Source organism: Cataglyphis hispanica, chromosome 3, assembly GCF_021464435.1.
Source record: "Cataglyphis hispanica isolate Lineage 1 chromosome 3, ULB_Chis1_1.0, whole genome shotgun sequence".
Classification (NCBI taxonomy): Eukaryota; Metazoa; Arthropoda; class Insecta; order Hymenoptera; family Formicidae; genus Cataglyphis; species Cataglyphis hispanica.
The window spans coordinates 6,771,390-6,796,071 of NC_065956.1; the positions used below are offsets into that span (position 1 = coordinate 6,771,390).

The window sequence follows — 24,682 nt, forward strand, 5'->3', positions numbered from 1 at the left end:
GATGAGAGAAGGGGGGTCGCCGCGTTCGGCGCGAGCCTCGATTACTTCGCGATGGTGCAATCAACGCCGAGTGATCTTTATTTTCGATAGCGCCCTGGCGAAAGCGTACCGACCCGAGCCGGGATAAATTCAACCGGTCAGGTACTACAATTTCCTCGCAAACGAGACAATGCCAGCCGCGATGCTTCGTTACAACGGGGTGCGATTGTCGTGCCATCAAAGTGGACAGTTTACAGATGGATTGGAAGGCTCCCACTGTGTGGAGGCTCCCTCGCGCCCGTCAACGGTATGTGCATATGCAGGGACGCTCCCTCTCTCTCTCTCTCTCTCTATTTCTATCTCTCTCCATCTCTTTCTATCTCTCTCGTCATCGTTGTCGATATCTGCATTGCGCGGACGATGGACTCTTAAAGGTGATATACTATGTAAATTGTAATGCGTTCAAACGTCTCTCATCTATCATTTAGTATTTATCTTACAATTAGTTATAATAGATAAATACAATAATATATAATTAAATTATTTTTCAAGTGTCTTGGATATATTTTGCATTTCATTAATACAATATAATAAAAAATAGCGGCTAAATTATAATAATAATATAATGAAATAATAGCATGATAATAAATGAAGTATGTAATTTTGATGCAATAACATATGTGGCATATTTGTGATATATTCTGAAGATTAATAAAATATTTTAAATATATTAGAAAAATATTTTTTTTCCTTTTTTTTATATCTAAAACTTGGAATTAACATAATTTCGCTCTATAGTTTAACGTATTTTAAAAACTGATTTTTCTCCTTCTCGACTTAAAACTTGGAAGTTCTTCCCGTAATTACGTATGGCAGAAATTATGTATGTGAGTTTGCAGCAAAAGTTGTAAAAAGGGTCAGATCGCGCTACCGTGTCAGAAATCGTACTTCAATTTAATTTCCTGCGCGCATACGTATGGAAAAATCTAAAGCAATCTCGTGCGCGTTTAATATATCTGGTACAACATTTTTACACAGCTCCTACAGCAACGCGAAACACGTAAACCCGATGTGTTAAAGTGCGACCCTGCGCGTGTAACGCGAGTTACGCGCAAATCGGGAGAGTCCGGTCGTTGCAACCGCACGAGATCTCACACATGCGTGTCTCTTCCTATCTCTCTCGCTTGTACGCGCTATTACTCAGGTGTAATTGCGTTTTGGGACCCAGTGCGCATTTACACACGCGCGTAAATAAAAAAAAGAAAAAAAGGAAAAGGGACGCGCACTAGAATGAGTGACGCGCGATTCGGTCCCGCGCAGCACGGTGCAATACTGCAACCGGCAGGCATTTGCCAGTCCCTTCTTCCCCCCCCCTCCCCCCTCCCTCTCGCAGCATCGGCGTCCACCCTCGATTCAATTCAATGCCACTCAATCAGTCAATGTAACGCGCATGCTGCCGCATACCGGCGCGTTTCGTCAGTGAAACGCCCGCTATTCCCGTCCGGTGCTTCCTGCGTTAAGTGTCCCACGTGTAACCGGAGCGTCCATCAAGGATTCGCGCGCGCGAATATGGCACGTCGGTGAGCCGCTTTTATACACGAATTTCATTTTTCAGTTACACTTTGTCGCTTATTCATGAACGGGTCCGCGTGGCGCCGATCTCGTTTTGAAAACCGTTGTCCATCGACACAATTCAACGTCGCATTCGACTACCACATCTACAACCGTTACCATTGATCTTGGGGGGAGAGAGAGAGAGAGAGAGAGAGAGAGAAAGAGAGAGATGGCTTTATCGACTCTGTAATTTTTCAATTTAAACATTTTTCAAAAATTACAGGCCGCCGCTATCTGAATAGCGCGACTGCGGCCCCACTAGGTAAAAGAATGTATTCCATTTTGCTAAAAAAATCACAAGCATTTTCAAGAATATAAAAAGAAATATATGCATATATACAATTGCTTGTGTGTATGTAAATTATAATATTGTTCTAAAAATACGTATATTCTGCCGGGCGTAATGATATATTAGTCGAGGAAAATTCATACGCCCAACGATATCGTTAAATATTACAGCTACATCGCGCTGAAATGCACCTACATGTTAAAACACATTTTTTAAAACTGTGAAACTGAGAAGTGTTTATTTAGCATACTTCGTAATTTAATTCCTTTGCCCGTAATATTCTTGGGCAACACTTTATGTAATATTTTTGTTTCCCCTTAATTCTTCGTGACGTGTAACCAACACCACGTTGGCTCCACATTGCAAAAAACTGCGAGAGTACTTGCAGCTCTTGTAAACGATGAAATTTTAATTTTTAATTTTGCAGGATGTCAGAGCGGGAGATGTATTCGTTGCGTTTGCGCTCGACTTAAATTACGTGACGAGCGGCATTGTTGAAAAAGTCGGGAATACATTCGCGAAAATAATACGCGGTCATAAAAGCAAATATCGCGAGGGAGAAGTTTATTGTCTACAGCACATCTGCGACGTTAATTACACTGCGTTTCTTACACATGGTGATAAAATGTAAATTACGCGACACGCCAAATGATGTACAGAATATTTATTGTAAAATATTATTACCCATTAACATGAAATCAGTTTTTTCTTATGATTAACTTTTTGTCAATTGTATAATATTTTCATTTCAAGTTTATATCACTTTGTATTTCATTAAATAATTTGTCAAACTAATCAAAATAATTTTTTACGTTTCTCCAAAGATAACAGTAAATATATAAATATCTTTTTCATTCGCTACATTAAAGTTTTAAGACTGCAAAAATCGAGAAAAAAATCGCAATTGATTGCCTCACACGCAATTGCGCCGGATAAATTTCCAAGACATTGCATCGACTATTTCGAAATCTTCGATGCGTATAAGATTGTTTCGAGATTTTTAATTGATCGCGGGACTGGTAAGTATTCTAAAAACGAGTTTTTAATGAGATGCCATTTAAATCGCTCATCAACTCTAGCGATTATCTTCCATGCCGGCGCGTCTCATCGCGCGACAATCACGGTGCACCGCCGCGCTTTGTTTTCGTCGCGGCAAAAAGACGCCGCGTCGTTACATTGGCAAGGACGAACGTCGGGGATCACGACCCGTGGCGGATTCATAATCCCCGCGAATGACTTAACTAAACGCACCCGTAGACCAGGAATGGACCGTGTCGAATCACGGTTCCCTGTTCTCTCTTCCTCGTGGCCGATCATCGTCTCTCTCTCTCTCTCTCTCTCTCTCTCTTTCTCTCTCGCCGTCGCTTTTCCCAGGGAGAGAAGTTATTCTCCCATCTATATTCTCCGCAGTGCAATCTATGTTGGCCCCGTCGTGCGGTCCGCGCATCTATATACCCCATAAACCACTCGAAATGTCCCTCGACGGTCGCCATCGAGGATACCGCGATCTACAACGCCAGTGGTATACAACTTGCGCTTTCGAAAAATGAAATAATTCGATGCAATGGAAAAAAGTTTGTAAAGGTAGAATAAGATGTGTAAAAAAATTAAATGTCAAATAAATTTAATATCATAAACGATTATATATTCTATGCATCAGGTAGAATAGCCAAAAATATATAAAGGGATAATTATTTTATATATTTTTAGCACATTACAATCAAAGACTTCATTTCAATCCCGCAAAATTGTATCGTCATTATTAGAATTGAATTTCAGTTCGAATTTAATTTTATCAAATTCACTTATATAAGAAAACTATATATGACTTTTTACTTGTATTATTTTCGAATTTGTAGTATCCTTCTAACTTTGAGAAGCGGGGGAAACTAAAAGTTCATCTGGGAGTACATGCCATCTCCATTAGCTAATCACTATTACGAATTCGATATATTTGGCGTGGTCCGCGAGTTGGTCAGCACTGTTGAACGTGCGCGGGACTATCGACGGAATAGAAAGAGGGACGTCGAGGCGGAACGTCGAAAGTTTACATACGAATGCCTGATTTCGTGCATACGCCCCCGCGACAAGAGAGACAGAGGCACTGAACGCGCGCACGACTGAATGTGACGTGCTATCGCGCCACTTGCCATGCTAATTATCCCTGCCAATTACGCGAATAGCGAGGGGGGATGAGGGGGAATACGTCTAATGGCGCCGATCCCCCTCCCTCAAATCCTCCTGACAAGCGTCGATCTTGTTTCTGATTGCGGCAGCACAAAGACATCGCGCCCTCCGAAGAGATAGCAATTTACCGCAGAATTTCGAGCGCCAACAATCTGGCGTAGAATACGTCGTGCAACAATGCTCCCCGACCAACTAATTGCATATTTTCGCGAATTATAGCAAAATATAAAATGATAAGTGCGATAAAAAAATATTATAATAAAAATATAATTAAAAAATCTATACAATCTCTGCACAAGACTACAAATATTTGACAAAAGTCTACACATAAAGTCCACACATAAAGAAATAATCTATTATGTGCATTTTCAAAACAACACTCGCGTGACTAACTTTTTTTCGGTTCTTCAACTGCCGAGTCCTTTCCTCGCACATTGCATAACCGTGTTCTCAAACAAAATGATAATTTGACGCAACATGTGAGACGCACGGCGATCGAAAGATCTTTTTAAATCATTCTACCAGGTGTTGGGGATTTTTTACGGCCCGTACATTATCGGTGACAATGTAGACGGCACTTCAACGTTACGTTTGCGAAATATATGTGGCCAACACGACCGCGTTATCTTTTTTTTTTTTTCTCTCTCTTTTTGCACGCAACGTATCGCTCGATGCTCACCATTACTCACAAGGCGACAAAGAGAAAGAGATAACGGTGGCAAGAGGTGAAAGGGGCCTTTCCGCCGCACAGGACCTAATTGTGGTCGGTGTCACGACAAATATCGCTACTCTCACCCCTGCTCATCGTGCGTCACGATGGCGTCGCGCTAGTTTACCGATACTTCCTATGCTAATTGCGTCCAATTAGCATAGCGATGACATAACGCCGCAGAGAGCGCTCCGTGAATTTCGGGGTTCGTCCGTTTCCTCGTAAATTCGTCGATAGCTCCCTTTCTCCTTCACCGGCAGAAGCTGGCGATACGCACGTCGACTCGACGCACACATTTGCACGACATTGTTACATTCTCCTTGTTCTGGCGTGTGCGCGTCCGAATGTAAATCGCGCGTTCGCGCCACGTCGACCAGAACAATTCGGACATGGGATTAACATAAAAGGAAGAGTCAATATCATAAACAATCTTCGTTACAATGGTCTGAGCAATGCCGGCGATAAATTCATCGATATAAGACTAGGAAGGGATGAGAAGTGGGAAGAGAGAGAAAGAGAAATCAAAGAAGAACAACCACAATACGTTGATTGGCTGTGCAGTGGAAAGAAAAATTACATCGAGAGAGAAAAAAAGTGACAGACATAAAGAAAGAGAGAGAGAGCGATTTTTCGTCGATATCATAAACTACTGTTTGGGGGTTGCAACTTCCCTCCGGGCGACAGTGACACGACGGGTTTGGCCGGCTCGTAAATTCGTCGATATGCAAAGCAGCTTCTCTCTCTTCCATCGCTTCCTCTCCTCCACCTCTTCCTCGGTTCGTCTCTTTTTTTTTCCTCTTTTTTTTTTTTAGACCGTGTTCGATAGCGAATAAATTCGCGGACGAGCGTGCTACCCCAATTTTTGGGAGGGTTGATTCCTTTTCCCCGGGTCAAAGATCACGCGATTGTGATCGTGGATCGTCCGCGCAGTTTCTCTAACGTTTTCTCTCGCAGGTAGAAACACACATCGTATTACAGCACGATCATTCATTTGCATGGGAATGGTGAGAATGGCACACAAAGGTAACTGTAGAAAGAAATCTTGTCCGGGGAATATGGAGCATCTTTTGTGCGCCTTTTTGTTGGACACACATTGTGCCTCTCAATTTATCGCTCGTAGCATCGATTCTTTCAACAATGATACAACAATGTACAAATACATTTCTTTTGTTAATGTTTTCTCTTTTTTTTTTGACGTTCTAGTTACTAAAACATTCATTTTCACCTTTCATTTTTTATCTTCGTGTGTATAAAATCTTTATTTGATATGAGCGGCAAAAATTCGTTGACTGAAATTGTAAACTTGGCACTTTGATATATAGAATAAGAGAGAGAGAGTGAAACTAAAACTACTTGGTTTAAAAAAAAATACTAGAAGTTGGCATGCGATATATTGCACAATGATACTAAACAAGCGGAATTATGCGTTTCACTCACACCGTAACGTTATCCCATCAATAAAGCGCTAAGTGTATGCTGCATTGATAACGAGCTAAGCTAGCCTCAACGGTGGAGAGATAGTTGCATCCTTAAATAAACTCGACTAGCTAAAGAGAAATCCTGGTACACGCAGCACAAATACCTTGACGATCCCGTCCATTTTATATCACGCGGTTTGCAACGCCTGTATTTATCATGCACTTCAATATTGTTGTAATGCGAGATCGGGCGTGCATTAACTCGAGAGGATAAATAAATAACGCGGAAGCAGGGGAATGGAACGTTTGCACGCGCATAGACAGCTTGTCTCGCCATTCTAAAAAAACAATTCTATCTCACGTATCAGTGTAACTCTTATCGTATAATCATCGTATATCATCTCCGTGTTTCTAAGCGATGTTATTATGCGCAATCACTACGAGTTTGTTAATTTAGTTGTAGAAAACGCGAACAACAAGACTGTTCCTATACATTTGTATTTAAAAGATGGTTTCTGCGTGCAATTCGCGCGATTGGAATAAATAATAATATATACAAGCATATGTATAAAAATGATGTAGAAAATGTAGAAAAATATAGGAATTGTGAAAAAATTAAAAAATTGTAAAAGATGTATTAAATGAATAGTGTCTTACAATCAAATTTTGCATTAAAAAAATGAAAAAATAACAAAAGCAAAAAAAAAAACATTTTTATAAGAATTAAATAGAAAATTATAAAGAATCAAATAACTAAGATTTAAAAACAAAATTTGTGTTTATTGATGAGCGATCGGTATAATATTGATTGTTGAGCGAAAATAGTTTTAAAAAATCCGGAGCAAAGTCAATTAAAACAAAGTAAACATGTGGCTTGTAAACAGCTACGGAAAAGGTTGTATTAACGGGTGTCCAAATTATATTAGCTTGTAATATAGAATATATATTTAAAATTTTCTTAAATATAAAAAGTCAATTAATTTTTTCTTCTTCTTCCTTCAAACACAAAAATGCTTAAATATAAATAGTAAAGAACATTTTTATCTAATTTATAATTTTACTTCTATGACTGATTCAAAACTTCCTCGTGATTATTATCTTTAAAGAATTTTATTGTTTTATTTAGCACTTATTTATTTAGCACTATAATTGTCTAACTCCAGACATTATTAGTTCAAAATAAAAGATCGCCAACAATTTTATGCACAATAAAAATCAAATGACAGCGATTAGCTAGTTCGTTCTTCCAGATTACGGAATAAAGCTCTGGATTTTTTAGTACGTATACGAAGGTTGACTTTAAGTATCGCTCTCGTTAACGATTCGCGAGAAGCCTACTCTATAAAGCACACATTCTCTTCTTTCAGCCCCTAAAAAGCGGCATATCGGTTTTCCGGCGCGACGAATAATCGCCTCGTGGAGCGCATTTGTATTTCGCCTTTACGCCGTGCTTATGGCCGAATTAAAGTTTAAACTGGCATATCGTTTAGGATAATGCAGGATAAAATCGCATTGAACGATCACCCGGTAGCTCGGTAGACGTTGAACGGAAAACAAGAAGAGACAAGAGGACGGGGACGCAAAGACCTCGCGATATTACGCCAACTTTACGATCCAGAACTTAGTTTGCATATCAATGGAATACACATTCGCCTTCCAGAATCCGGCAAGCATTTTTCGAAAAAGCAGCGCGACGACCGCGGCGTCGCCGCCGCGGAAATTGGGGCGCTCTCGCGTCTCGCGGGAGTCCAACTTTCGTGTATTATATGTGTACTTTATTGATAACGCTTATCGCGTCTCACTCTTCGCCCCGGCGAATCGACGGAATAAAGTTTCGTTCACGAGTGCTGCGGGAAGGTGGCCATCGTTTTCTTCGTTCCGGCAGATTTTATCGCACATAGCTCCGAAATGGCATACTTGAAATTTCCGTCAGGAGAAGAAATCGATATCGCGCGTGCGGACAAAAAAATATATTAAGAGAAATATATACAATGGCATATACAAGATTAACTTATTAGATGACATAATAATGAATATATGAAGAAAAATAAATCCTTTAAAATGGCTGCAATATAATTGTATAATTTTTTTATTGTTGTCAAATCTATTATTTTCAAATATTGCTTTAATAATTTAACCTGTTTCATAATATAAGCATTTTTTATTATTTATACAATATACATGTTGCTATAAAAAGATTTGTTTATTGCGAAATAATACATTCTCACGAATATAAGGAATATTGTAAAATATTCTTTTTAAAGGAAAACATGTGTGCGTCACAGGAAAATTTAGAGCGACATAAATTTAAAGTTTAGAAAAATATGACAGGTTCGATAATGAAGAGTTTGCTCTTTTCCTCGCACAAAGATAAATTTTGCCGAAAAAGAGCAACATCGAGTGGCACTCTCATATACACACAATTTCCCTTTTCTCGTCGATAGAATATTTTATTTAATGAAGATCTAATATAAATATCGAAGATTAATCGAGGCGTAATGCGCTCGTTCTCGGATGATAAACTACCCGGTCGGACCGATAACAGCGGAGTCACTGTCCATCAATATTACGCGCATATTCCCTCTCGAAGTCGAACTCACTTTATCCCGACGAGAAAAGTGAGTTACTCACTTTTCTCCGGGCATCTCGTTCCCCAGTCGAAGAGAAGAAAATCCCTTCCAAATATAATTATGTCGAGTGACCTCGTTACCATGCCGCCTCCCATCTTTCAAAAGTCGTTATAAACCCTCATAAATTATAACTAAGTTCCACACCGTCGGAGATCTCTGTCAAATCGTGCTACTGTTGTACATTTTCCGATGTAGTTGAAAATTTCGTATTTGAAATTATGATAATGTGATTCGAGATGACTCACATCGCGCTCCCATTACGTAAACATGAAACGTTTATTACACATAAAAAAATATATTGTTTTTTAACACAATTTTTTAATTGCTTAAACTAAATCTCATTGACGATTTAATATTAAATTAAATTTCTATTAAAATAAAGTTAACTTAAAAAATTAAACTCTCATATATATATATATATATTATCTATTTTTCATGCTTTAATAAGAAAATCTTTTTAATCTTTTTTTATAAAATCTCCTACAATCGATTTCAATTTTGCAACAATAAATTAAATTATGAAATATATAAATAATACCATTGACACTTATCGTAAATAGACATCATGCCCATGCCCTCGGAAAATCTTTCATTTAACGTGAAATTTCCTCTCCTCCCAGTTAAGTCGTCCGTCATGCATCAACGGAATTCCGGAAAAGCGAATACAGAGCGGTCGAAAGCATGAGGGAGGAGAGGGTGGAGGAGAATAAAGCTCCATGGTTCATAAACAATTCCATATGGTCCCGAGCGTTCGCCGAGCGGCACTTACGACCACCGCGATCGCGCTTCTTCCCAGTTTCCTCGATATCGTCTCTACTTTACTTTCACCATTTCCGGGCCTCGCCTCGTAGCGTTTATGCCTCCGTACCTACCATCGGGTTATGCCTTCAGGATTGTTATATACGCTCGCCGACGATTACGCCACCCTCTCGGCTCGGCTCGGACTCGAAAAGCGAGGGATAAAGACGTATATAGGAAGAAAAAGAGAGAGAGAGAAAAATAGAGAGCTCCATAACCATAACGCGGCCCAGAAGGTCGAGCTTCAGTTTGGACGAGTACAAATCTCCCGTAATGACAGATAGATGCCGGAGCGACCCTTCGTCCAACCATCATGCCAGCTACCGCGAGAAAATGTCAAGGGGTTGGAGAGAAGCGTTGCGAAAGAATTCCATCCAAAGTTCTCGTGTAGATAGGCGCATCGAAAGCTTTTCATCGCTGCCAGGATTTTATGATAATATCGGGGTGTATCAGTGTTTTTTTCTCGAGGATCCGTATTTTTTAAATAATTAAACATAAGCGTGAAATATTTATTCAAAGAATTAATTTTCGTAACAATGAGATTTAATTTTTTTTAAAGCTAAAATATCGATCTCTTGTAATTTTTTAATCATAATTTTATTTTTATTACAAATTGCTCGGGGGCATTGCAGTTTAATAACTGTCTATAAAAGATTTCAATCTGCAGAGCGATAGAATAATGAAATAACAGCGGACAGATATCGACTGCGAAAAAGGATTACACTGACTGATGCAAACAACATCCCGCGAAGCTAATAGCGAGTCACTATATGGAATATATTGACACAAATTCCCGGCTTTTTATAAATCACTAAAAACGCGAAGGGCTTGAAATAATAAAACAACCCGACCAAGTGTCACGAAACTCACACTCGTGCGTTGCTATATGCCATCAAGTACAAATTGTACGCATTGGGACGTAGAGGTGATTTTACAGCTGAGTTTTTTTTCCCTCCGGGCAGATTGACCATTTGACCATTAATCCCAATCACACAGACCGGTGACTTTTAATTACCAATGAAATTTCCAGAGTATTGCCTGATGAGGAAAAAATTACCGCTCCACGCTGGCGCGGACCTTCCCTTCGGGGATCAATTTTTTTTCTCTCTCTTTCTCTCCTTCTTGTCCATTACTCTGCTTTTTTTCGAACGTTTTCGTTCCCGAGGGTGATCGAGAACTAAATAGCCCGTTGTCGTCGTCGTGTAGACGAGACATCGCGCTCTTGCCGATCCGGAACCGCGCAGGATGCCGGGCATTCGGCCCGGAAATGAGCAAAAGCGAAAAAACATGTTTGATCGCCAAGCCAAAGTGTTGTTAGGACCTTGTGTCGGATGAGCAATTGAATAAAGTGGAGGCGTCAATACGTGACGACACTCGGATACGAGGGCGAGAAAGACAAGTCGACGACAGACCCTTCGTGTCATCCTATAGATAATCGATCGGATTGATTATCGATATTCCATTTTTATTCCTCGCAAAAGTTTTTTTTTTAATATTTATATCATTGATATTGTTAATGATGCTTACAATGTAAATGCTTGTTCAAAAATCAATTTTAACGAGATACTATAATATAAACGAGATACTAAATTCCTCTACTATATGATAAACAAATACTATTATTTATAATATATGCTGTGTAGCTTTGTAAATTTTATTCCAGTTTTATGTTTATAATATTTTCATTTTATATTGAATGCATTTATTATAACGCAAAGGCTAGTTTAGATCACAATCATGATAATTTTACAAAAAAGGCGATACCAGTTTCCGGTATCATTACTTCTGAAAATACGATGGCACGTATATGAAAACGGCTATTCCCTACAATATGGAAGAGCATGATAACCGTTGAACTCAAGGTTCATTATAATTATGTCGGACTTAATCGGAATGCAGCAAAACCCGTCCTCGTCATCGTACTGCTAAGAATATGCTAAGCAGAAAGTAACATATGGTAATAGTTGCGCGATCTGTTTTATAGTCAGCATGAGTTTCATCTAACCAACACGTGCCATTTGTTTCTTCCGCAAATGTCTAAGAAAATATCGTTCTTTATTTCACGAAATATCTTAAGCGAATAATATAAAAAATATATGACTATATATATTTCACGATCAAGTTGAATTTAATAATTATATAAAGAGATTGCAGCAACCGAATATTTATATGATAATGTCCTCTTAATTAAATTTGTTTTATAATTATATTGCACAAATTATACATTTATATACATATAGTATATGTATAATATACATTGTATATGTATATGCATGTAATGTTGTGTGTATATGTATATTTAAAAGTTATATATTTTAAATGTCCAAAAGAACAATTTATATGTCTACAAGATTTTCTAACTTTGAATACTCGTCAAAAGTAAATCTTCGAACATTGTCGCGATAAAATTCAGCTTTCGCGCTGTTGTCGCCGCATTGGGACAGAAGCGGTTGGGCCCCCGACGTTATTTCAATAAAGCAAATGGAATAGACTACACGGAGGTGGTATATTTCCCCATAGAAAATGGAAAAGAGCAGAAGGGAGAAAGAGAGAAAAATAGAGAGAGAGAGAGAGAGAAAGAGAGAGACAGAGAAGAGGCAGAGACTGCGGCGCGAGCTATGATGGAGCCGTCAGTACATCGTGATCCACGCATCATCAACATTGACGACCTCCGTCCGCTTTTTGGCCCCGACGGAGCCCCTCTTCTCAGAGCCATTGCGCCACTTTACGAGCCTTCAGGGAGATCTGCTGCCTTTCTCCGTCTCTCTCTCTCTCTCTCTCTCTCTCTCTCTCTCTCTCTCTCTCTCTCTCTCTTTCTCTCTCCGTTTTCCGCTTTCTATGCATCGTTGTTGATAGCCACCGATCGCGCGGCTACGTTCGTCGCCAAAACGCGTTTTCGATAATCCGTGACGTCATCGTCTAATTCGCCCTTCACGCCTTGTTACGCCGTGGTAACGTACCGTTTTACGATTTTGTCACGCGTCGCCTACAAATCGACAATTGTTAATTAGCATTCTCGCGGAAGAGGAATAAGGGCGCTCGTTTTATCTCCCCGGGGAAGGAAAGGTCGCTTTCTCCCAAAGATTTACGCAACACTACTGATATTCATTTCCGTACATCCGCTTTACTCGCCCTGCATTCCTCGCACATGCATTCATGTCACATATGTACCGGTATTTATTGTTATCTTTATTATTGTTACTTATTTATGTTTATTGCTATCTATGTATTTTACACGAGTTATACGCGCGTTTGTGAATTAATGTTATATATAATTATGCATGTATAATATATTATATGTATACAGGGTGGGCCCAAACGTTCCGGTCCATTCTTTAAGATTTTATAAGAAATTTAATTCTTTTATAGGAAACAAAAAGTTTATATAAACATGGATCGAAAAGTGTTTCCTTAAAAAATTAGCACCCTGATATTTGTAAAAATGTATAAAATAACCGTGATTTCAGAGGTTTTTGGACGCTAACATTTTAAAGAAGCATTTTTCGATCCATATTTATGGAAAACTTTTTGTTTAGAATTAAATTTTTTATAAAATTTCAAAATCTGGTCGAAACGTTTGGGCTCACCTTGTATATGAATTTGTATTCAGAGACTGTTAACTATTGTATTAAAAATGTAGCTAAATTAAGAAAATTATGTGCAACGAAAAATTTTGATTATACTAGGTATATATATTTATGAAAATAATTAACAGAAATTATAATCTCAATTCGATTTAAAATGTATAAATAATACACACATTTAGAATTAAATAAATTTTATTTTATAGGTCTTTTATGCGTGTTAAATCCATTTTAAATAAATTCACGATAAAATTCAAAACAGAATTACATACATAATTTTGTATCGCTGCGCGAGTAATGTAGAAAACAGTATAACGTATTTAAATATATAAAATATATATCAGAATATACATATACGTTATGTAAATATTATATAAAAGTTTGATCGTGTTTGAAAAACACGTTGACATCATTAAAGCATAGATACACCATGCGGGTTATTCGTAAATTAATAATTCATCGACAATTAGCCCTTCGCAGGTGGTCAGAATAAAATGCAAGACAGCATATGTTTGTCCTGATGAATCATAAGAAATTAGCATAACTAACCCGCCACGAAATTATTAGCATATTCGTGTCGATAGGCTAGTATTAGGATCTCGCATGTTTACCGCTCCTATAATCTTAACAACACTCCATTCTTATCACACCATGAAATGTCTTTTTCTCGTCATACTATACAAAATTTTCAATTATATATTTTGTAAACATTTATTTTATCTACACATTATAAAAAGACTGTCTTATTAATTTAATCCAATGTGCCAAATGTAAGAAGATATATTAAAAACAGAATATAAAGCAAAATTAATTTGTTTTATGATTAAACTTAAAAAAGAATATTTCAATGTATAAACAAAAATTTAATTCAATCAATATATTTATATACGTAGAAAAAAACGCATTAATAAATCGAATATTTTCGTAATACTTAAAAAATATTTTACAGGTTTAAATAAAATAAAAAAAAAGAAAATTATAAAAAACGTTACGTTATTTTTTAAATACCACCATTATCAATTTTGTTTTTCCTTTGTATACCTATTTTATAGCCAGTTACTCTGATTTTGTGAATTTTTTCAAACAAACTCTGGTCGCCGTGATTGCGAATCAAACACTTTCCGGCCAATCGCGAGCAGCCGCGTCGCGTCGATATTTCGTCAAAGTAGTAAATCGACGGTATCCCGTCGAATCGAGCCGGAAAATATTTAATTACTAAATCCGGAATAGCGGCACGTCGGATTCCTTCCACGCTCCCGCAGGGCATATTCACTCTCCAACAAGCTTCAATCGCCCTCCGCATCCCTATTTCGGTTTAATATTTATAGAACGTATGCAGATATCATAATAAGGTAAATCGTTTGCAATTGTGCGTGAGGGTGCATATGAGTGTACGAATTACTTCATTATATACCGCGAACGAAGTTCAGCGAAATAATGTAGAAACATTTCCTTTATAATTAAAGCTTTTAACGTTTGTAACAATTATATGCGGCTAAATAAAAAATAAATTTAATCAACTTCGCAATCTTAGCAGTTTCTTGTCAAAAATTGCTAGATTGCCAATTAATTAATAAATAAATCAATCAAGTTTAATCAATGAGTAATCCTATATTATATCTTCTCCCATCAGACGATCTCCACGTTATCAAATAGTAAATCGACGCATAGCTGCATAAAATAGTTGCGCGCGATAGGAACAATAATGACGACTGCAACCTGCATCGACCGAACGTGCGTTTTAGAGGAACCGCGCCGCCGTAGAGAGTGGTTCATGCGTAATTAATTAAACCAATAAAGCCGTTCGCACCCGCGGAAATTCGTTAAATTTAATTGGACGCGAGTAATCCTACGGTCGAACGAGGAGCCGCACGAAGAAGGGAGAGAGGGTACGTTTGTGGGTGGTGATGTGGGGGGAAAGACCAGGTGGGTTCTAAACATGACAAGAGAGAAACATCCGAGATGCGATATCGACTCCAATTGATGAAGAACGAGTATGGTACACGTGAAATTTGAAGAGCGTTAAAAGCGGCATTAAAATCGATGCGACTGTCTAAAAAATAAAGCGTCGAAGAAAACGGAAATGTTTCCGCAAAAGTCACAAAAGGATTTTCATCGATCTTATAAAGCATTTTCAAATTATTTTATTTTAAATTTTAACGCAACAATGCTGTAATTTTAATATCAATATTTATATCAATGTCTTTGTTATATAACTCTTTTCGCATATATAATATTTTTAAAAATGTTTTTAAAAACATTTTTAAAAACATTAAAATAAAGTCGCCTCTTAATCATTAAAAAAAAGATATTTATATTAACATCCAATGAGCAGACAATATTTTTTAAACGCATTTTTAATATTTATAATTCATTAATTATATATTGTACAATTAATATAAACTTTTTTTAATAATTAATAAAAAAACAATCTATTATTTTAATGTTTTTAAAAATGTTTTCCAAAAATTTTTTAAAACATTTAAAAATATTGTCTGCTCATTGAGTAGTGTCAAATAAATAAATATTAATAATTAAATAAAATATAATCTAAATACTTTAAAGAACATTATATTTTATTTTTGTTTGTTTCAACAGTAATTAAAGAGTTATATTCACAAATTCGACGATGATAAAATACGTCATCCTACAGCCATCTGTTAGAATGACGAGGAACTTGTTGTTAGGAAATTCTAGAGTATCGCGGCGATATTTAAGAGTACAATAATATCATGCATTCTGGAATCGCGGTGATAACTATTAACGCGACACATGAATATTGATAAATGTTAATAAAGCAAAGATTAAACAGTCGTGCGATGTTAGCGGCATCGCGTCGATCCGCGCACATTTTTGATTCGGCAATCACGGAACGGAGGCAAGCAAATTTAAGAGCAACGCCATCGCGATCGAGGATGCAATATATCGTCATTAATCCGGCTGACAAGTAACAACGTTTCACGCCACGTCGCATTACAAGAGCCGCTCCGCGTTACGCTACCCGTGTTACGCTTTCCGGCAGTCTCGTTACGTTGTTGAGAGAATTTGGTCGACACTGAAATATCGCATTTCCAACTAAATCTGTCCGAATCTAATTTTACGGGACCCATGTGCATTAGCGGATTAATGCACTCCATTCCTGGTGGACCAAGTGATGAGCTGTATTTGCATGACATTATACTTGCGCGTACCCTTGCCCCATCCTCTCCCCCTCCACCCCACCCCCTACCCCCAACCCCGCTCCCCTCCCATCGTCATCTCTCGTTCCGCCTCTTCAATCCTGTCTCTAATTATACGTGTAGCACCACTATCGGCCCTTGCACAGGTGATAATCATATTACTATCCTATCAACGTTATTGCCATTCCTGAACGCATACCACGATCACACTATTTGAAGTGCTTGGACTAGAACGGATCGATCGGCCGTCAAGAGGGCCCAGGAGTATGTTCTCTCGCAGTTCATTCGAGGGAGAACGAGAGACCAAGGAGGAGATTAGACAATGGCTTTGTATTTGTCAATACATAATAATTAGTGGGGAATCTACTGCAATCGTGTTGCGTACACATAAATGTTTAAAAAATTATGCCTAACGCATACTATTCTTTTTTCACCGCGAGAAAAACTTGACGTTACATAAAACATATTTTTTTAATTTATTTTTAATGTACATTTAAATTGAAAAAAAATTTTTATCGTAAAATTACATTATATTTTTTTTGTACGAAGTGATTTTTATTATTCTAAAAAAATCTATTTAAAAAATTGTGGTAATCATACACTTAATGCTGAAATATCTTATATGAACTGTTATTTTTTTTTTTTTTTTTCGCCTTCTATATTCCTGCTATTACGAATCTCCATCGTTACTCACACAGGATACAAATACGTCTCAGACAGAGCGCAAACAAAACTTGAATAAATAACGATTGAAACGGGCAACGAACTTTCATGGAAGTTGCCGAAAGTAGAACGGGGAGCTATCAGGCAATCCGGCAAGCAACGAAGAAATGCAGCAAACGTACTATAAATTCGAGTAATCTCGCTCGTTTTCGAAGAGAAAATAAATTCACGCGAGAAAATAAAAAAATAACATTATAAGTTCTACAGATCTATAGGAAACACATTAATGCTTTGCAAAAACCAGTATATATATTTTCAAATTTATATATAAAAAGTATCAAATTAATATTAAAATAAAAGTAATTTTTTTTTTTTATTTTATTAGATATATTAACAATTATTTTATTAGATATATTAACTAGATCTTTTATATTTTAAGCCTATAATTTATATAAAAATATCAAATATTGATATTATAATAGATTATAATAAAAGTAATATTTTTTTAATTTTATTAAATATAGAAATATATATTTTCTCTCTTCAAATTTTAATTAAAAATAAATAATGCTTCTCTCTAAATAATGCTCTTTTTAATTTAATTGGTTAGATCTAAGAATTATTACTTTCCCAAAAAAATTTTCTAATTTTCATAAAAAAATAATTATAAATTTATCGAAAAATGTTCTATTTAAAAAAAAAAAAACGAGCTCAAAGAAATATTATACTTCCGTTATCAAATATATTATAGATCGCCTCGATGTATCAAATCATATTGCCGTCACCGCGGCTGACAATTTCAAGAACGCGTGTAGAAAGAATAATTTTCAGCATCAGCAATTAGAGTGCGCGAGTGTAAAAGCAATCGTCGCACTCTATAATTCTTTATACAAACATATAGCACCCCAGCGGCGCCTGCATTCACGCGTCCCTTTCCACGCACGAGCATATACGCACGCGATATGCAAATCCTTAGATAATGCACATCGGAGCTGATCGCAGTCGCTCGTAATTTGCGCAACCCGCGTATTTTTCTAATGAGATTTTTTCATAATTAAAGGATAAGGTCGCGAGCGCGTGTATCTTAACACACTTTATCAAAGCGATTCTTATCAACTAAATTCAATAAAATCCACGCTCGCGTTATGAGAGCCTCTCTAAATGAGCTTATTCCCTGTCATTACTTCATTATTAACAATGATAATATCACAAGATCTACTAATCAGCATATTATTGTAATTGTTTCATTCGCAAACTTTCCCTAATACTCTTTTCAACGTTTCGATCTCTTTCAAAGATAATCAGATGATATTTTTATGTACAGCGAGCATAACAAACGCATCTATACGAATATCCAAATTTATCTACACCGGATATAGTTTTTTCGAGTTGTTGAAAAGAACATCGGATTTAAATATATATATTACAAATTATAATCAATTAAAAACTGTTGGACTAACAAAACTACTAAATTAATTTTACATATTTATACGATTTAAAATCATAGATAATGGATGATAAATGAAACCGAGGAGATAACATATCGAAATCTTAAATGTTATTAATAAAAATCATGTGTAGAAAAAAAAGTATTATATTTTTAAAGAATATATTAATATCCATTCAAAATATATATTATTATTATATAAATAAAATCTACTAATTTTTTATCAATGGTTAGTCCGATAAATTTTTTATAAATTTTAATTTAGAAAAAATAATTTGGAATATACAACTTCTCTGAATGTGTTATGAAAATCACTTAAAATTTATTTCTACTAACTTGATTTGAAACAAGACATTGTTATGTATTATTAATGAAATATTCAGATATTACTCGTAATGTACAAACTTTTCGTTTTACTCCTCGATTAAAACAATGTTGCGTAAAAAACAGGAGATTTCATTTATCCTAAATTTATTCATTTCTTATGATAAAATTTTGCATCAATTCTTTTATATAAATATAAATATTTTTTATATGATAACTCACAATTTTCCAAGATCGTGACCGGAAAACTGCAACGCCTGCCGTCGTCGATTGACATCCGTAAATCCAATATTCCAATAGAAGAGATATTCCAATTGCACTATATTCTTATAGTTCTTTTCAATATACACTATACACTTTTCACGTATGCATTTTACTACACGTAACACTATGTACATTATAATATTAGACACTCGCGATGCGATATTTGTACGCGATTCCGGCAAATTTACGCGAAGCTCTTTGCATTTCGTTGCATTTGTAAAATGATAATTACGATTTTCACGATATCGAAAGATTATCGGTTCATTAGTACACTCGATTTTTTTATTCGAATTTTTTTATTAATTATTCGACAGATTACTCTACGATGATACGCGATTCAACCTAACTATCAAACATAACCGAAATAATCCTTGCAATCTATTACTTAATTCGATCCCTAATCGAACGCTTAGATATTTAGGTTAAATACTCGATGGGCAACGCGAGAATACTGACAAAAAATATTACGGTGCTTTGATTTGCGCTTCGCGGTGTCGCTGCTATGTTCGCGTCGAGGTCCGAATGCCCTTGAGAGCGAATTCTCGGAACGAAGCTCGAGTCTGAATTCCTGAAACGGAGCTACGATTTTTCTATCTCTTTCTTCTCTCTTATCCCGATCAATTTTTATTCTCTAACCTAATCCAATAGCGCATATTCACCTTGCCTTTACGCTATGATAAATAATCGATATTTATTTCGGAATATTTCCGATAATATACGTAATCCATCTGCATAATCGTTTTATTCTCAAAATTTTGTATTAATATAATGGCGAACCTCCGCCTATCTCTTCGAAAGATTCTAATACCACAATTCGCCTAATCCTTTTTCGATTCGCGATTATACTGACTCGGATCGATAATAATGAATCGATAATAATGCGATGCTGTAACTGTCGCAAAGATAATGCATGATTTTACATGAAATTCGACAAATATAATTATCATTTCGCGGCACTATTTATCGTCGCGCGCAACGCAAAAGCACTGACAAAAATATTACGATGATTCGATTCCGCACGGTGTCGCTGCTATCTTCGCCTCGAATCCCGCCCGAGCGCTTCCAGGGCAAATTTCTCAGAACGAAGCTCGAGTCTGAATTCTCGGAATTGAGCTACGATTTTTCTATCTCTTTCTTCTCTCTTATCCCGATCAATTTTTATTCTCTAACCTAATCCAATAGCGCATATTCACCTTGCCTTTACGCTATGATAAATAATCGATATTTATTTCGGAATATTTCCGATAATATACGTAATCCATCTGCATAATCGTTTTATTCTCAAAATTTTGTATTAATATAATGGCGAACCTCCGCCTATCTCTTCGAAAGATTCTAATACCACAATTCGCCTAATCCTTTTTCGATTCGCGATCATACTGACTCGGATCGATAATAATGAACGCGATGCTGTAACTGTCGCGAAGATAATGCACGATTTTACATGAAATTCGACAAATATAATTATCATTTCGCGGCACTATTTATCGTCGCGCGCAACGCAAAAGCACTGACAAAAATATTACGATGATTCGATTTCGCACGGTGTCGCTGCTATCTTCGCCTCGAATCCCGCCCGAGCGCTTCCAGGGCAAATTTCTCAGAACGAAGCTCGAGTCTGAATTCTCGGAATTGAGCTACGATTTCTCTATCTTTTTCTCCCGTTCCACTATCCCAATCACTTTTTATTTTTTAAACTAATCTAATCGCGCATATTCACCTTGCCTTATACGCTATGATAAATATTAATCGATATTTATTTCGGAATATTTCTGATAATATACGTAATAATATATCTGTATAACCATTTTATCCTCAACGTTTTGTATTAACATAGTCGCGAACATTTGCCTATCTCTTCGAAAGATTTTCTAATTTGTCTAATTCTTCTTTCGATTCGATTATATTGAATCAGATCGATTATACTAACAACGCGATGCTGCTATCGCAAAGATAATGCAAAGTGCATGATTTTATACGAAATTCGACAAATACAATTACCATTTCGACATCTCGATGTATTCGACAGCAGCGTAACCGCAATACTGAATACTAATTTCAATTTCGGACGGTCCTTTATTTAATAATCCGCGCGATCCTCTGTTCAATAGTCCGATCGATCCTTCGTTTAGTAACAAACAAGCGAAAGACTAGACTAATTTATTAAACGATTGATGTATCAATGATTGATATATTATCGTTATGTTAATTATTTAGACCTATAATTATTTTGCTCCACATTTTTAATCCGAATCATATTTAAATCATCAAAAATTCAAAACATCGCGGACAAAATATATATATATATATTTGACTCTATTGTTAAAGACATAATTATTTGCAAAAATTGCAACAAGATGATAGTTTATAAAATTTTAAGATATAGATTAATTATTTTTATTAAATGTACGGAGCTTATATTAATTACTCGATTCTGCGATTTGAACGATTTACTGCGCGTTCTCTGTAATTATTAATTTAGTAACAATCCCATATATTGATAATCTAATAATAATAATTTAATGAATTTGAAGATTTTCAATTTTAATAATACATTTTAAATCAATTTTATTCGAAAAATTAATTTTATTTTATCATTTTATTATTACTATAACAGTAATATTATATTAATCTTGAATAATTAATTTTACCCTGTTAAACAAATTATATTTTAAATTTCCACAAACACTTTTATTTTATTAACACGGAAAGTGACGTAATATAATATAGTTAAACGATCTTTTGCTCTTATGGTAAAGTTGTAAGTTTATTGGCTCTTCTTATCAGCGCGTCATTTTTTCCCGCGCAGCAACCATTGCCTCACGTGTGGTGCAACAGCGTGCAACGTGCAAGAGGCAAGAGTCAAGCAGAGGAAAAAATTATGTAAATTAATTAAATTAATTAATTTTTATATCTGCCATATGGCACATGTTAACTTAAAAAAATAAGATTAAAGAAAAAAATAATAGACTAAGATTAAAGAAAATAGTATCAAATAAAGCAATGGACGTAAATAAATGTGAAAATGAAATAATGAATAATCCCTGTAATAATGTGTCAAACCAATTAAAATCACATGAGATCGCATCTGTGAAGACGGAAAATGTACATAATAGTTCTAACAAAGCAGATGACCTTCAACATTCTTATAATACAAATTGTAAAGATGAGAATATAAATAGTCCTCGAAATAGTGAGAATACATTTGCTTCATTGGAAGATATATTTGAGAGTTCAATGTTTAAAGAAGAGAAGAAGTTCTTACAATGTGCCACTACAACTGAAATGAATGTATGTACACAAAGAAAAAAAACAATTAGCACTTGTAGTGATTATGATATGTTTAAGCAAGAATTAAACAGTATAGAAAATTTTAACGAATTTGAAGACGTTAATTTATTACATGATTTAAATTCTGTAATATTTTTTGAGGACACTAAAATATCATCAGATATTTTGAATTTAATGGATATTAATATTATACAGGAGACTGATGATAGCCTAGTAAGTATAAATAAAGATCCAGCCATAGATCCCCTTTTAATTAGCGATTGTGAAGAACGAAACATAGATGCAACATTTATGGATTCAGAATCAACACAATCTTCAATAAAACCAGAAAAGACAATATGTGTTGGTAACCAACAAATTAGTAATGTTAATAAACCTGTTAAACTGAAACATAAGTTGAATAGAAAAGAAAAACATCTTTTAGAAGAATTGGAAAATATAAAAGATTGGGAAGAATTGCCATCTTCTCTTATAAAGGTTAATTGATATATTTTGAATATTATATATGACTTATTTATTTTATGTTAATTAAAATATTAATTATTTTGTATATGCAGAAATTGTGTGCGCTAAGCATAAAACTAATACATAAAGTGCCTCCACAACATAAAATAGAGCTTACCGGATCTCATGCACCAACAAGGCGACAGAAAAAAGTATTTGAGAAATATGGACCAATTCGAAAAGGATTATATTCACCTATGGAAGATAAAATTATTAAAAAAAATTGGGAAACATTTTGCCAGGTATATAGTTTTCTGCTACGCTTTAAATGTACATATATAGCATGTAATATAACTTAATATGTTATAACAGCTTATATATATTGTGTGTGTGTATATATATATATATATATATATATATATATATATATATATATATATAGCTTCATGATTGGGACATGACCATGGTTAAACCATTTTTTAATTGGAGGCATAATGGAAAATATTATATAGGCAATGTGAAAGAAAGACAGAAATTTGTACAATTTTTGGCAAATGGATTACCTTGGCGGACTTTATATAGTGTTTATTCCAGATTTAAAGTATTATATCGTAAAAAAATCACTTATGCTCGGTATGATACAAATTTTAAATTAAACTAAGATTTTTACATATATTTTAATACATACATAATAATTTTTCTTTTTCAGATATACTTCAAAAGAAGATAAAAAAATTTTAATGTATATAAAGAATAAACATCTTGAAAAGCGTAACACTAAATATATTGAATTGGCAATGTTATTAAAACGAACAAGACGATCAATTTTTAAACGATATCAATATCTCAAAAAGATTGAGGATAATAAACAAATAGAAAGTAGGTATTTTGTAATATTATATTACCGAATATATTATATCTATAATTTTCTTTTTCTCTCTAGATATTAAAAAAGGTTTACATTTGTATATTATCAAATTTGTTTAACTTAATTACAGCATTATCATACATTAAATGGACATTACCATCAATCAAAAAATTTATAAAAACTTTACTTAATCTAACATTAAGTGAGGATATAAAAGAATTAAAAAATGCTATAATTCCAAAGCCAGTATGGCAGAAAATGGAAGAAAAATTAAAAATACATGAAAACATTTTAAGAACATTTTGGCAAAATCAATTGCATTTGCAATTATTTAGTCCAGGTCCTATTTATTTAAATGATATTAAGATAAAGCTAATTGAGTAGTAAGTATGACATTAAATTTATTACATATTATAAAAAATATACAAATTGATTTCAATATATAACAAACACTATTGGATCACTATGTATAAATGTGTACAATTCACTATTGTAGTATGTATGAAAAAGGAATAGCAAATACTCGTGAAATTATATGGCCCAATGTTGCACAATATTTTGATGGAGCAACTGCAGTATTTCTTTGTAAAGTCTTTTTTTATCTAGTTCAAGAGTGTAATATAAATAATATGGAAAATTTTGCTGGTAATATAAAATAATATTTAAAGTAGGTTTCTAAAAATTACAAATGGAATATTATATGAAAAAATTGCATTTGCAGATATTGTAGAACACCTATATCATACTAAAATTCCCGAAATTAAAGAGGCGTCAATGGATAAGTGCTTACCTAGAATTGTTTACAAAAATAAAAAGATTTATTTACTAAATGAAGAAGACGATAATAATGCAATTAAAACTGATACTGAAAATTAAGAAGTTGATTGTAATATTAATAAATATTCTACAGTGTATTATTTTATACTCCTTAAATATTATACATAAAAAATACAAAGCTATTATATTATTTTAAATGTATTCTAAATCATTGCGC

At 34.9% G+C, this 24,682-nt stretch overlaps 1 protein-coding gene and 1 long non-coding RNA gene across 2 annotated transcripts in view; one reads left to right on the forward strand and one right to left on the reverse strand.

Moving 5' to 3' along the window:
- LOC126848197 (uncharacterized) overlaps positions 1 to 19,133 on the reverse strand; it is a 174,124-nt gene extending 154,991 nt beyond the window's left edge. The window contains exon 1 of the long non-coding RNA XR_007687216.1: positions 19,044 to 19,133. This is a non-coding gene — a long non-coding RNA (uncharacterized LOC126848197). The remainder of the gene's footprint in view (positions 1 to 19,043) is intronic.
- A 2,751-nt stretch (positions 19,134 to 21,884) lies between these two features.
- On the forward strand, positions 21,885 to 24,662 carry LOC126848145 (uncharacterized). The gene is made up of 8 exons (XM_050588777.1): positions 21,885 to 22,376; positions 22,572 to 22,853; positions 22,934 to 23,122; positions 23,263 to 23,453; positions 23,530 to 23,699; positions 23,819 to 24,071; positions 24,185 to 24,333; positions 24,410 to 24,662. The coding sequence occupies exons 1-8, from the start codon at positions 22,089 to 22,091 to the stop codon at positions 24,562 to 24,564; spliced, it is 1,677 nt and encodes a 558-aa protein (XP_050444734.1). The 5' UTR covers positions 21,885 to 22,088; the 3' UTR covers positions 24,565 to 24,662.
- The last annotated feature ends 20 nt before the right edge of the window (positions 24,663 to 24,682 follow it).

What these genes read in the sequence shown, in the direction of transcription:
- LOC126848145 (XM_050588777.1), top strand. Translation starts at nt 22,089, where the DNA reads ATGGACGTAAATAAATGTGAAAATGAAATAATGAATAATCCCTGTAAT. An exon ending in CCACTACAACTGAAATGAAT is followed by an intron (nt 22,377 to 22,571) that starts GTATGTACACAA and finishes AATATTATACAG; the next exon opens with GAGACTGATGATAGCCTAGT. An exon ending in TAATATGGAAAATTTTGCTG is followed by an intron (nt 24,334 to 24,409) that starts GTAATATAAAAT and finishes TTGCATTTGCAG; the next exon opens with ATATTGTAGAACACCTATAT.